The 14,312-nt window shown below is 40.6% G+C and overlaps 2 protein-coding genes across 2 annotated transcripts; both read right to left on the minus strand.

Annotated features, from left to right (window-relative positions):
• Positions 1-687: 687 nt before the first annotated feature.
• Positions 688-5,951, minus strand: LOC131428824 (uncharacterized). The gene is made up of 4 exons (XM_058592866.1): positions 3,350-5,951; positions 2,932-3,224; positions 1,436-2,761; positions 688-1,263 (listed from the first exon to the last, which is right to left on the minus strand). The coding sequence occupies exons 1-4, from the start codon at positions 5,949-5,951 to the stop codon at positions 688-690; spliced, it is 4,797 nt and encodes a 1,598-aa protein (XP_058448849.1).
• Positions 5,952-9,224: 3,273 nt separating this feature from the next.
• On the minus strand, positions 9,225-11,897 carry LOC131428299 (ubiquilin-1). The gene is made up of 5 exons (XM_058592134.1): positions 11,745-11,897; positions 10,768-11,437; positions 10,467-10,705; positions 9,973-10,411; positions 9,225-9,916 (listed from the first exon to the last, which is right to left on the minus strand). The coding sequence occupies exons 1-5, from the start codon at positions 11,841-11,843 to the stop codon at positions 9,840-9,842; spliced, it is 1,524 nt and encodes a 507-aa protein (XP_058448117.1). The 5' UTR covers positions 11,844-11,897; the 3' UTR covers positions 9,225-9,839.
• Between the last annotated feature and the right edge of the window lie 2,415 nt (positions 11,898-14,312).

The following is a 14,312-nucleotide window of genomic DNA, read 5'->3' on the forward strand; positions in this document are numbered from 1 at the left end:
TTAAGAAAACTTAATTTTTGAGTTGTTTGTGGTTATCGCACACTGTTCAAAATATTATCCTGAATTCCTGATCATATTTTTGATGAAATGGTGAAAGAATTATGTTGCTACCATTAATACAAGTCGAGATATTCACGATTAAGTTCTGCCCATTCTTCCATATGGCTAATTTTGAAAAGGCGCCCCATAGTAAAGTAAGTCGTATTCACGACAAAAGAGCTCATTTAAGCCCTACCGGCCTCTCCAACCGCGGATGTTGGATCATAATGCAATCAACATCTTTGTTCGTTCAGGAAAAATTTAATTCAGATGAGGTGGACTGTACAACGTCAGATCTTCTGAGCACGGTTCTTTGCGGGCGGACAATTCTTGGATTTCGGTTTACGGTCGGAAAATTTAGATATTGCATTAAAAAACCTTATCTTTATTTCTCATAGCAAACAGCGCCTCACGATGTTGCTGCTTCGGTAGTCGCACTAATACTGAAAAAAATGGTGGCAAATTTCACAAATGAATTTCTCTTTTCGCGCGTGTTCGCGCCTTTTTTCATTTCTCCGATCGTCCTGTCTCGCCTTTGTGTCAGAACGCAAAATGTTGCGTTTTGCGTTGGCTACATTAACTGTCAATTTCAGCGGAATCAATTCCGTACGGAACATCATGCCCCCGAATGAAGCGTCACGGTTCAAATTATTGTTGATCACCTTGGCCTTGGTTTTCTTCAATTGACAAAACTGACAGTTTCGAAATCGAACGGGAGAAAGTTTTGCCTTCGCTGAAAGAGTCCACAACACGAACCAGATTGTCGGGACCAGGATAGACGTTGGTGATACGACCCAGCTTCCATTGCAGAGGTGGTCGGTTCTTGTCTTGCAGTAGTACGATCATCCCAGTTCGAACGTTGGATGTAGTGTTCCAGTTCTTTTTCCTTGGTTGCAAACTGCTCAAGTAATGACGGGACCAAGCCCTCCAAAATTGTTCGCGAAGCAGTTGGAGATGTTGCCAGCGACTGAGCCGACTGAATTTGATGTCCTGATAGGTTGGTTCGGGTACTGCAGTCATTGAACGACCAATTAGAAAGTGTGCTGGAGAAATAACCTCTGGATCAGTTGGATCTCCGGATATAGCGAAAAGTGGCCTTGAGTTGAGAACAGCTTCAATTTCGCATCGAATAGTCGTCATTTCTTCAAAGGTTAACGTATTAATTCCAATCACTCGTTTCAGGTGCGTCTTGGTGCTCTTGACGGCCGCCGAATTCGGGTGAGCCTGGCGGAATGAAGTGCCACTCAATTTCCTTTAAGTGACAAAACTGTATAATCTTGTCTACGTCGGGTTGGTGGCGGAACATCTCAAATAATTTGTGAAGCTCGTTCTTGGATCCGTGGAAATTTGTAGCATTATCCGAATGAATTTTCGAAACAAGTCCCCTGCGGCTCACGAAGCGTTGCAAGGCAGCGAGAAATGCATCGCAGGTTAAATCGGACACCAGCTCCAAGTGTACAGCCTTTGTTGCCATGCAAACAAAAACCGCTATGTATGCTTTGACAACCTTAGGTCGATGAGTTCCTTGTTTCACAAGTATCGGACCGGCATAGTCCACACCAGTAATGTTAAATACGGGAGCCGGTGTTACACGTTGTTTCGGAAGATCACCCATAAGCTGGGAAACACCCGTTGGATTCGTGCATGACCTAGTTACCTGTCGAATTGTTGGTCTAGCGCGTAGTAATTGCTGCCTGATTGCAGAAAGAAGGCCAGCTGGACCAACGTGCAGATGTTCGTGATGCATTTCCCGAATCAGACGATGTGTGACCGGATTTGCATTCGGAAGAATCAGCTGATGCTTCGATTTGTCGGACAAGTTAGAATGTTTGAGTCGCCCACCGACCCTCAACACGTCATCATAGTTGTAAATTGGATTGAGGGCTCCAATTCGTTTGCAAGGAGTATTCGTTTTCATTCGCTGGATTTCGTCTTGCAGTTCTATATGCTGAATAACGCGTACGATGACTATCGTTGACCGTCGAAGTTCTTGCACACTGAGATGCCTGATAGTGATGCGATTTTCCTTTGACTTGCGCGCGTTGCTCAAGAACCGCAGAACCCACGCGATTATTCGTTGAAGCCGTCGGAAAGAACTGCAGGTTTCAAATATTTCCAGCTGTTCTTCGATTAGCGCTGGTGTTGCTGCTATATTGGCCTTCAATTCCGGTAAATTTTCGTCGAGCACTTCATTCACCACCCCAAAACTAACGACTGGTGAGTTGATACACGTTCCACCAGTCCAGAATAGCTCACTAGCCATAAGTTCGCATGGCAGCATTCCACGAGAAACAATGTCCGCTGGGTTGTGTTGAGAGCGAATGTACTTCCATGAGAATCCATCAGAGTTGGCTTGAATCTCACTTACACGATTGCATACGAATGTTTGTAGTTGATAAGGATGTTTTTTCAGCCACGCCAAAACAATTTCACTGTCGGAATATAGGACTACCCTTTGCATGTTGATCGTAAGGGCAGGCAGTACCTTGGAGACTAGTCGGACAAGTAACAAAGCTGCGCACAATTCCTTGCGTGGAATGGTAAGCGCTCGGAGGGGTGCTACCTTTGATTTGCTAATAAGCAGTCTGGATTTGACACTTCCGTTATTCATTATGCTCTGGATGTAAACGCAGGCTCCGTATGCCACGTGTGAGGCATCAGCAAATGCGTGCAGTTCGTAACCAACAGCACCTTGAAATGTTACTTGTCTAGGGATTTTTATCTGCATCAATTGAGGGAGCGCGGTTTTCAGATTGTTCCATTATTCCTTTGTGTTTCGTCGTCCACGGATTCGTTCCAATCTAGTTTGGATTGCCATAGGCGTTGTACTAAAAGCTTTGCCAAAAGGATGGAAGGAGTAAATAGTCCCAGAGGATCGTAGTGTTTCGCTACTTCAGAATAAATTAGTCGTTTCGTAGCTGGTGGGTCGCGATTAGTTGGCGCCTTTGCGCATTCGGCAATTAAAAGTTCATCGGAGCTTGGCTCCCACAGTAGACCGAGAACCTTAATAACATTGTTGACATGGTGATCAGTGAACGGTTTCAACGTTTCTCTTTCTTCCTTTGGGATGTGCGCAAGTACCTCGGGAGAATTAGAACACCATTTGTGAATTGGAAACCCACCACGAGCCAACATCAAGTGCAGTTGGTGCTGTGCTTCGATGGCTTCGTCAATTGTAGCAGTTCCTGTTAAAATGTCATCAACGTAACAGTCCAATTTGATGATATTTGCTGCTAATGGAAATGTAGCTTCTCTTCGTTGGCAAGTTGAACCAAGCATCGGGTGGCTTGGAAAGGAGCTGAAGCAGTACCGTAGGTGACGGTCATTAGCTCCAGAGTTTTCAGTGGATCATTCGGATGCTCTCGCCAATATATTCGCTGCTTGTGTGTGTCATCGGGATGCATATTAATCTGACGGTACATCTTCATTATATCCGCAGAGAAAACAATAGGGTGTTGTCGAAAGCGTAGCATGATAGAAACGATGTCACTTTGAATTACTGGGCCTATTAGCCAAACATCGTTGAACGACAAATGCGTTGGAGCCGATTTAGCACTGGCGTCGAAGACAACCCGACATTTTGTCGACGAGCTTCCTGGGCGAAGTACCGCGTGATGTGGCAAGTAGTATGGCTTGATGTTCGCGTCATCATCGGCCACATTCACCTCTCGGCAATGACCAAGTTGCTGATACTCTCGAATAAAGTCAATGTATTGCACTTTTAGTTCAGGGTTGCGCTGCAACCGATTTTCTAGCATGAAAAACCGTCGCATTGCTAGATTTCGGCAACTGTCCAACTGGTTGACGTTCTCTTTGAGCGGTAATCGAACTACAAATCGTCCGTTGTTGTCTCGAGAGTGGGATAATGCGAAATTATCTTCACATCGTTGTTCTTCGGGTGAAGTGGTTGCAGCCTTTGGAACTTCCTCAATTTCCCAGAAGTGACGAATCATCTGTTCGACAGAATCAAGAGATGCGACATGGGAATATTGAACTACTTCTTCGTTCCGTGTTGGCCGGTAAGCACCAGTAACTAACCATCCTAGGTGCGAGTTTCGTAGCTCAGGATGGTCGTCATCAATTCGAATGTACCCTGGTTTCATTAAAGAAAAGAACAATTCTGCACCAAGCAGTATATCGATTTTGTTTGATTTAAAAAAAGACGGATCAGCTAGTTGGATACCATCTGGGATAACCCAACTGGTGACATCGATGTTTGTTGTCGGGATCATTCCAGTGACCTTGGGAGTCACCAAGCATTCCACTGTCGCGCGGAAATCACTGCATCGAGATTGCAAGTAGACTTCCACTTTTTCTCGTGCTAGACTTTTGACATTGTTAATGCCAGAAATTGGAACATTAGCACATTTCCTCTCCATGCCAACAGTATTTGCCATGCTCTCGGTTATGAAGTTCGCTTGAGATCCACTATCTAGAAGGGCTCGACACTGGTGAACTTGTTTGTCTCGATCGGTAGTCAGAACCACCGCAGTAAGAAGTAGTACTGTTTTCGGAGCGTGAATGTTATTCAAGTAGCAGTTTGTCATTACGTTCTCTAACGATGACGTTGTTTGTTCTAGATCCATAGTTTCCGGTTCAGTCGTTGCGATTATGATTCTAGACTCCTGCTTGTGGTTCGTAGTGTCGTCATGCAGTTGGGTGTGGTGTCGTTTCTGACATTTCTGACAGACCTTCGGTGAAGGACAGGCATTACAGCGATGACCCTTTCGGAGACAATTGTAGCATATACCTGCCGAGCGCACCTTTTCTAACTTTTCAGCGCTTGACAATGTGTTGAGTATATTACACTGATAGTTTCGATGAGACGCGTCACAAAAATCACATTTCTCGTTGACGTTTTCGGTGTTCGTTGTCACTGTGAGTGATCGATTATTAATCTTAGTCATCGGGATCAAGATCTGTTGCTTCGGTGCTGATTTCGTTGATGACTGCGCGCAAGCAGTCTCGCATCTCTCTAGCACTTGACATTGGGACTTCAGGAAGGTAATCGTAGGGCGGTATTGTGGCAATTCTCCTGGTTTTAGAGTCTGTTCCCAATGCTTACGGGTCGCTTTGTCTAGAGCTGCAGTCAACAAGTAGACAATCATCAATTCGGAAACACCAGTTAGTTTCTGGTTCAAGTACTCGAGGCTCTCGACATGGTTTATACATTCGTCGAGCAGGAATCGTAGTTCTCTGTAAGATTCGGAATTCATTCTTTTGAGTGAAAGAAGTCCTTGGATGTGTGTCTCAACTATTACACGTTGGTTTTCGTAGCGTTCTGTTAGAATGGCCCATGCTTGTGCGTAGTTGCCTTCATGTATCGTCTTCGCATCAAGTACTCCTGCTGCCGCTCCGACCAAGGCCTTGTCCAAGTGGTAGAGTTTGATCGCATCCGAATCGCGAGATTGTGCCATCTCATCCTGAAACATGGCTTTGAATTTCGGCCACTTTGTGTATTCACCATCGAACGTCGGGATCGGTGCTTTTAGTGGCTGCTGGTGTATGACGACCTGCGCTGGTGGAGCCGTCTGACTGATCGGTTGTTGCAATATCCGAGCTTCAACTGCGGCGGATGTGTGATCAAAATAGTTCTCGAAATTGATGTACTCGATTTCTTGCGCTTCCAGTTCATCATCCGGAACTATAGCAACAATATCACTATGATATTTCAAGTACTCGCAGTACGCCGACTGCAACTTTGCTGCGTAAACTTTCAAATTGCATAGCTCGATCGAATGCTGTACGTTGATACTTTCGTAGATGCGCATGATCTTTTTCATCGCTTGGTCTCTCTGGCGTTTGAGGGATTTAATTTTCGCAGTTGTGGAGTTGGTGTCGCTGTAAGGAACGTCTTCGAAACCAATGAATATTGATTCTTCCTCGGACGTTTTAACCGGCGTACGTTGCATAGTGCTGTTTTTTTTTATAATTCACTGATATTTGTAGAACACTTTAAACACTGTTCTGCTCTTAGCAGGATTGTTTTGCATATATATTTTTCTTACAGCAGACAATTTTTCACTTTGAGATTGTTGTCCTCGTGGCGGTGCGCACTCAGAAGTCCGATCCGGTTCGTTACGGACCAAATGTTCGTTCAGGAAAAATTTAATTCAGATGAGGTGGACTGTACAACGTCAGATCTTCTGAGCACGGTTCTTTGCGGGCGGACAATTCTTGGATTTCGGTTTACGGTCGGAAAATTTAGATATTGCCTTAAAAAACCTTATCTTTATTTCTCATAGCAAACAGCGCCTCGCGATGTTGCTGCTTCGGTAGTCGCACTAATACTGAAAAAAATGGTGGCAAATTTCACAAATGAATTTCTCTTTTCGCGCGTGTTCGCGCCCTTTTTCATTTCTCCGATCGTCCTGTCTCGCCTTTGTGTCAGAACGCAAAATGTTGCGTTTTACGTTGGCTACATTAACTGTCAATTTCAGCGGAATCAATTCCGTACGGAACAATCTTATTCATTTAATTTGTTCCATATCTGATTTATTTAATTTAATTATTGTAATTGTAATTTATCAGCTCACAACCTGGCAGACCGTGTCCGCCCATCTGCATGAATGAGGTTCACTACAAGCTGGTTGTGAGCCTACTAAAGCCTGACCGTTGATATGCACTAGACCGTATAGCACACCGGCTTCCTCCACCAGCAGGCGCTGCTCTGAGTCCCACTGGTTTCAGATAAATTAGGTTAGGGATAGTGAAGATAAATAGGGAAATATAGCATTTAGAAGTTTACTAACTACTACTAACCACTCTGTTTATGGCTAAAAAAAAGGCGTACGGAACAACAATAATAATAATGATAATAATAATAAAGTGACCAAAAAAAAATTTAAAATGATAAAAATAGTAGTGCACTTACCTCTCTCTTCCCCAACATACCGCAACTTACCAAAAGTCGAGTTATTGCACAAAGTACCTCCTTTTCGTCATTCTCCTGGGACGCCCCAGGGTTCTTCTTCCTAAAATTTCCTTGGTCTTAGGCCTTCGATGACAGTTCCTTATTTCAATATTCTCGTTTCATTGCGCTTCAACCATGAAAAAAAAAAGATAAAATAAATTCAGGTGTTAGTGAGTTTGTTGGATTATATAATGTAAGGTAAGGATGCGCATTCAACATTAGATTGTCCAGGGAAGCCACAGTATGTACACAATGGCACGATTGCTTAAAATGTCTTCACACCTGACCAATCAGCCTCGCCGTCAATGTAACCTGTATAACATCAGTACCGATATCGAACCGGATCGGAAAGGTTTGAAAGTTCCTCAACGGTTGAATAAGACACTCTTATTCCTGATCAGAGATGCCAGATCTGCATTTTTTTTCGCCTAGTCTGTTTAGCGTATTTTACTTCATAGAGAAATTACTGCCATACGCTGTCTGAAGATATTTAAAATTTTTGCCGGGCATCTCTGTTCCTGACAGTAAAGAGTCCCCTTTTTTAATCTAATTCACCTGTTCAGGACAAATGTGATATATTAATCACCCCCATTCTGCACCTCGACCGAATCGGACCCCGTCGAACGAATGTAAAAACCTGCATTCTGTAATTCGATCGAGTGATGCCCTGCCCATACTCGCATATCAGCCCCATACCCACCCCCGCCAATCCCGAGCCAGCTTGAGGAACGAAATCCATCCCCAATACACCCTTGGAAACCGCAACAAAAGTTGAGGGTTTGTTCAGTAAAATTTGAAAAAAATATAAACTCATGTCTGTCCCATATGCAAAGCACCCGCATATCAGTCCCATCCAGTGCAAACATCAACAATTGCACCTGCTGCAATATTGGAATAGCAAAGGTATACCACCGATACTCCACGTAACGATATCGTGATTTAGCAGTAGGTAGCACAATAAAACAAAATATTCGGATATCAAATTTGGATCGTTCCCCCTCGACATGCCGACCTTCCACATGGGACCGACACGCAAGTATGGGCAGTGCCTTTCTATGGAAAACTTGAACTCGATCGAGCTACAGAACGCAAAACTTCACACTCGATCGAAACAATCCGACTCGAACGAAATACAAAACCGCGATGAATAAGCATCCCAATTGCATCAGAAATGCCTGAAACCACCCAATGGCCAATTGTCAATTTCAAGCAGTACCAGTCATGTCAACTCCGTGATCAATCCAGATGACATATTAGATTAATTTTACAGTTTTAAGCGAACGGTCGATCTCGGTATGGTCCGATTGGGTCAATACAAGTGTAAGTTGACTTCCACCCTCGCCCGCCAAGTAGGATACGCGCCCTGTAGTTCATCATCCTAAGCTTAGGGCAATAGGATAGTTACTATCAGTAATATAAAATTTATAATGTTTTTTAATCCAAATTTGAGTGTTGCACACTTCCCACGTTGATAATATTAGCAAGAGTCACAAAGTGGGTTGATAATCGAGACATCTAAGATGTTAGTTCCTTATCAACAGTTGCACTCTGTCCCACCACTTGCTAATACTCCGTACCTTCTCATTCTGATAAAAACAGGAGTCACAAGTCATCATTTGACACCGGGTAGGTATGAGGTCGGGGCTTGTGACGACCAGAGCTAAGTCAATCAAACTGCCGATACAAACAGTATGATATGATATTTGTCGCTCCTTCCAGGATGTCGTGCACCTTTGACCCCCATTTTTTAAATTTAATTATGAAGCTGTAACGCATATCTTTATCAAATTGTAACACTAATTGATTGTATGTGATGATGTTTGCATTGCCGTCAAGCCCAGCAACCAATGGGAGGGAGCTCTTACAAGCAATTACTGTTTCTATTTACTACACGGTGAAAACCAAGTGAGGTGATTTTGATCTTTATTGTCGGTATCACTTCAATGTGAAACTCAATTAAATTGAATGTGGGCCCTTATAACAAAGTCGGTTTATAGAAAAAAAAAATGAACATCAAGCTCGTTCAAGTAATCATTTTTTTCTCTTAAGTGACATTCATAATAAAGAGCCACATTCATTTCACTTGATTTTCACCGTGAAGTGATGCCGGTAACAAGGAAAAGTTAGTAGGGTTAAAAACCTAAAATTTGAGAAAATATATGCTTTTTGTCCTATTCTTGTTACTTAATCATTGGCGCATATTATGGGCAATGATTTACAATCTAAATGTGTTACTCTCATTATACTATTTAAAGCAAAGCGGAAGGAAGCATTAAACTTTACTATAATTTATTTCATATGTTCTATGGATTGATCCGCTTCCATAAAATACAATACAGTATAGATGAATTTATTTTTTATTTAACCACCGTTCGCCATATGAAATGAATTGCTTTTCATGTACCATCGAGTAAGCTACAAAACAGATAAAGTGTCTTTGAATGTCACTAGTGAATGACTAAAATAGTATTTTATTAAATTTTGCCTTTTCTACACAGTTGTTTTTGCAGTTTTTGTTGAACGGGTACTTATTTGTATTTTTCAAACACACAAATGTTGAATTGGAAATGTCAGTTTATAAGGTCGAAAATCCTATACTGTGCATCTTTTTTTTAAGAATCTCCTGATCTTACAGGTAACTCTTCCAACGACTGGGTTCACTTCCACCAAACTGTCTCGAGTAATTTTACCAAAAAAAAAATTGCGGCATAGAGCAATGTTAAAAGGGGAATTAGTATTTTCACTGCCCTTCAAAAAATAGCGAAATCTATGCTCAATTTTAAACTGATTTTCGTCATTAGACGCATGTCATCATTCTAGTCTACCGCTGTGTTTACTATTCGTCGTCAAAAGATTCTTGGCATATTCTGCACAGCCAACAAACACGTTAACTCAAAGAAAGCTGACCGAGGGCTAATAGCCTTTCAACAGCCCCGTTTATATCGCCAAACGAAGCAATCAGAGCTGGAATACCGAATTAGACATTATAGAAGAATTTTCTCAATGAACAGTTATAATACCTTGAAGATTGGCTTCGCGGTTCACAAATCCCATCGAGGAAAGCTGCTCCAGTTGCGAACGGTAACGTTCTTCTGGGGGCACAGTCGGATTGGAATTGGATGCCATACCGTTCATCATACGCGCCATAAAGTCAGAAAAAAGTGCTTGATTCGACTGAGTTGTCGTGTTACTATTTGTGGTACTTCCAGTGCTAGCAGATGTGGTCGATGCACCCGAAGGGGGAGGAGGAATACCCATCGTATTGACCAATCCGGGAGCAACCGAACGTAATTGTTCCATTCCTTGTTGAATCTGTAGTATAGCATCGAGGGCCTGCGGATTAGACATCATCTGTTGTACTTCAGGATTCTGAAGCTGCTGTAAAAACTGTGGCATCATCGCGCGCATTTGCTCTTGAAGTGCTGGATTATTAGCCAGTATTGGATTTTGACCCATCAACTACAATAAAAGTTACATATAAAAAGTATACTAACAGGTTTTAGTATTATATTACATTAGCTGCCATATTTGGATCAGCTGACAATGCTTCTAGCATGTTTCGAGTATACGGCGCGTTCATCATGTTTGACATGAGAGATGGGTTTTCTCCCATTTGCTGTAACAAACTTTGCATAGTGGGTGTATTCAATATATTTGGTGGTGGATTATCTGTTGTTTGATTATTTCCACTTTGATTCTCACCCCAAGGATTTGGTAGTGGATTTCGATTTTCTGTCCCTTGTTGTGGATTTTCTGTATACCAAGTAGTTATTGAATTTTTTATATTAATTTTGCACATAATAGTATCTACCTACCAGAACTACCCGAATCAGAAGTACCAGAATAAGGATTTCTAGATGTTGCATTTAACATCGGCTCTTGAATGTCCCGATAAATTCGCTGCAAGGCGCTATATCCTCCTGGAACACTTTCTAAATTCGACATGGCACGATCATGCGACCTCATCAATTCTTGTAACATTGAAGGGTTGCGAGCTAATTCCATGGTCTGACGCAAAAGCTCCGGATTATTCAACATATGCGAAATCTCAGGGTTACGTTGCATCAAGTCCTGCATTTGCGGATTAGATGTAATGAGCTGACGCATTGTGTCCGGATTATTCATCATTTGCTGTACCAATGGATTGTCCAAAACGGTTCGCATCAATTCTGGATTTCCAAGCAACTCATGTTGCATTCGTGATTGTAGATCCATAAAATTTGTCTGATTTCCACCGAGTGCTCCAAGAGCACTTAACCCACCTAGCTGGTTGAGTCCAAACGGAGTTTGACTAACATCAGCAGGTGGACGACGAGGTCCTTCTGGTTCATTTCTTGGAGCAGCTTTGATGACCAGATGTACCGTAAGACCATCTTTAATGTTGTGTGTTTTTATAGTGTCTGTATCTTTCATGATCTTTCCAGCAAAAATCAAACATACTAGATCTGGATCAGACTCAAACTTTTCGGCGACAATAGCACGTAGCTGAAAAATTTTAGAACTCATTTACATTATTGGTTCATAATGCTAGTTATAACTGAAAGCAAACTAAATAAACTCTGTTTCAAACAATCTAGGATGACGGTTCAAGTATGCAAAAGCGTAACATATTACGTGTATTCAAGTTAAACCACACGCATTCAGACACATTATTGCAACGGTATGAGTCATTCTCAATTTAATATACATGTTTTTATTGCATTTCCGAAAGTCATGTTTGTCCTCAATCTAAGAGACTAAGATTTAGCCGCAAAATACTGTTTTGATACAAGATTGATGTACTCATGATTACCTCTTTGATTTCTGCATTTTCGCCAATCTCGATAGATTTTTTATCTTTAGGAGTTTTCACGGTAATCGTGATTTTATTTCTGCCACAATCCTCCGCCATTTCACACAGATTTCAACTTTTTAACGTAGCAGCCAGCGTTGCCAGGTTGCCAGATTTGTCTGGCAAATGCCAGATATTTATCGCTTCGCCAGACACTCAGAGATGCCAGATATTTTCATAGAAAATCTGTATTCTTTGTATAAAAAACCTGTATTAATCTGTATTCACTAATAAAATGAAATTCTTACAACAAAATGATGCTAAAAGATTTTCTTCCAATAGATTGTGGTTGTAGGATGGTAGATTCAATCAGTCATTGCCGCACTCACAAGAATATTCAATGGCGAAGTTTCATAGTTTTTTTATCCACAACAATTGAATTGTAATTCCATATATTTATCTAGTTTAAAATTGGTGAATTTATAATTTGGAATTTCAACGCCCAATATGCAACGTCAAGTCGGTTCATACAACTCTCAGTTTGACGGTAAAGTTTCATGATGCCATTACTTCCTTGAATAAAATACTGTCTCTAAGCGTATCTTTTCTCCAATAAATCATCTTTTTGTTAGTTTTTCATTCATTTGGTTTCTCCAATATATGTTTCCACTCAGTCATTGAAAAACAATATATTGAATATCAGTTCAAATTGGTTTCAAATTATAATATAAATGGATTTCACAGATTTTCATATTAATTTGTTATTTGTCCGTTGATTGATAGACTTTTATATTGTCACTGGAATCAAATACTAAAAGATAGCTCAGACAGAAAAGTTAAATTTTTCTTTCTTACTTTTTGTGATATCTGTATAAATCTGTATGAAATTGAGGAAATCTTTATAAAATCTGTACTCTGAATTAAATCTGTATGAGAATGTAAATATCTGTATCATACAGATAAATCTGTATAAATGGCATCTATGCGCCAGACACTCAAACTAACCAGATCTTTTGCCAGATTTTCCTAATTTTCCCAGATTTTTAAAATTTTCCATATTTTGTCAGATCTCGCTAGATCTTCACGGTTTTGGCCTCAGATGGGGAGACCTTTTTTTTTGCTCACTGAAAATGAAACTCGGCAAAAATTTTCTTGTATATTGTAGACCCAGACAAATCCAGATAAATGTTTGAGTTTTGACAGATTTATGAAAACCAACCTGGCAATCCTGGTAGCAGACAGCGTTGTCAGGTTGCCAGGTTTTGCTAATGCCAGATTTTTCTCGCTTCGCCAGACACTCTAACGAACCAGATCTTTTGCCAGATTTTTAAAATTTTCCCAAATTTTACAAATTTTCCAAGATTTTGTCAGATATCGCCAGATCATAACGGTTTTTGACCTCTATACGATAGTTGGTGAGACCTTTTTTTCTCATTGAAAATAAAGCCCGGTCAAAATTTCTTTGTATATTGAACAATCCAATCAGCGTGGTCACCACGAGATAGCGTTATGGTGATTGTTTTGACATATCCCATGTATTTAGAAATATTTTTGACGAATTTTTCAATTTACTTGAGTTTAAAAGAATGCAGATGGCACAACCTTACAAATATGGGTAAGAAAAACGATTATTCACGTGTTGTCATCAAATATATGATTTCAAATTGTCCTATACTCTTGACAATCTCGGATGAAATTTGAAATTTTCAATTCACATACAGATTTGATTTAGATGGTAAAACATGAGTAAATAGACTAGTCATAAAACTTTTGATCATAATTTATCAATTAATCTCAAAATCCAACCCAAAAATCAAAGAATATCCCAGATATGAAAACAGAACCCAACCTCATTTCTTCCAATTTGGTATTTCATGTTACGATTTCTCCATAAATATCAATCAAACATACCACGGAAAGTTACTGAATCATAAATGATCGATTTTTTTACCAAATTTTCACACGTTTTGGTATGTTAGTATTCGAATCGTAAGAAAAAAAATAAAAACCCTGCATTTTGTTCGAATCTTCAAGCAAAATCTGAAAATTATCACCATCGCTTAGTTCAAAGCTCGCCACTCGGGCAGCGCTGCGATCGCAAAAGAGTTGGTTGGATTCTTCAATACATTTTTGAACACGGACACAGATTTTTGGAAAAATTACCCGGCATCCCTGGTAGCAGCAGAGATGCAAGTTAAAAATTACAATTATTTTCAGGCAGGGTTACAAATGTTTGTAAATGTCTGCACGCTCTTTGAACATAACTCATGGTTTGAGTTGCGATTACTCAAATTCATAAACTGGAACAATATGTCAAAATTTGAGAATGGATTTGAGTCAAATAAACTCGTTGCCATGAATTCTCTCGCATTTATTCATACATTAGAGTAAGCGTTGAGTTTTTAAACATTTGAGTGGAAAAAATACTTCTTGCAGTTCAGTGCGTTTTCATTCTAGGAATATTCTTATCGAAATAAAGAATTCAGGAATACGTCGTTTTCCATTGCCGTTTCTAGATCCTGTTTTGAAAACATGAATCAACGTCAATCATAGATGTTTTGCGGTTTCAATTGTGCTTAGTGAAAAGCG

This window comes from Malaya genurostris, chromosome 2 (genome assembly GCF_030247185.1).
Source record: "Malaya genurostris strain Urasoe2022 chromosome 2, Malgen_1.1, whole genome shotgun sequence".
NCBI lineage: Eukaryota > Metazoa > Arthropoda > Insecta > Diptera > Culicidae > Malaya > Malaya genurostris.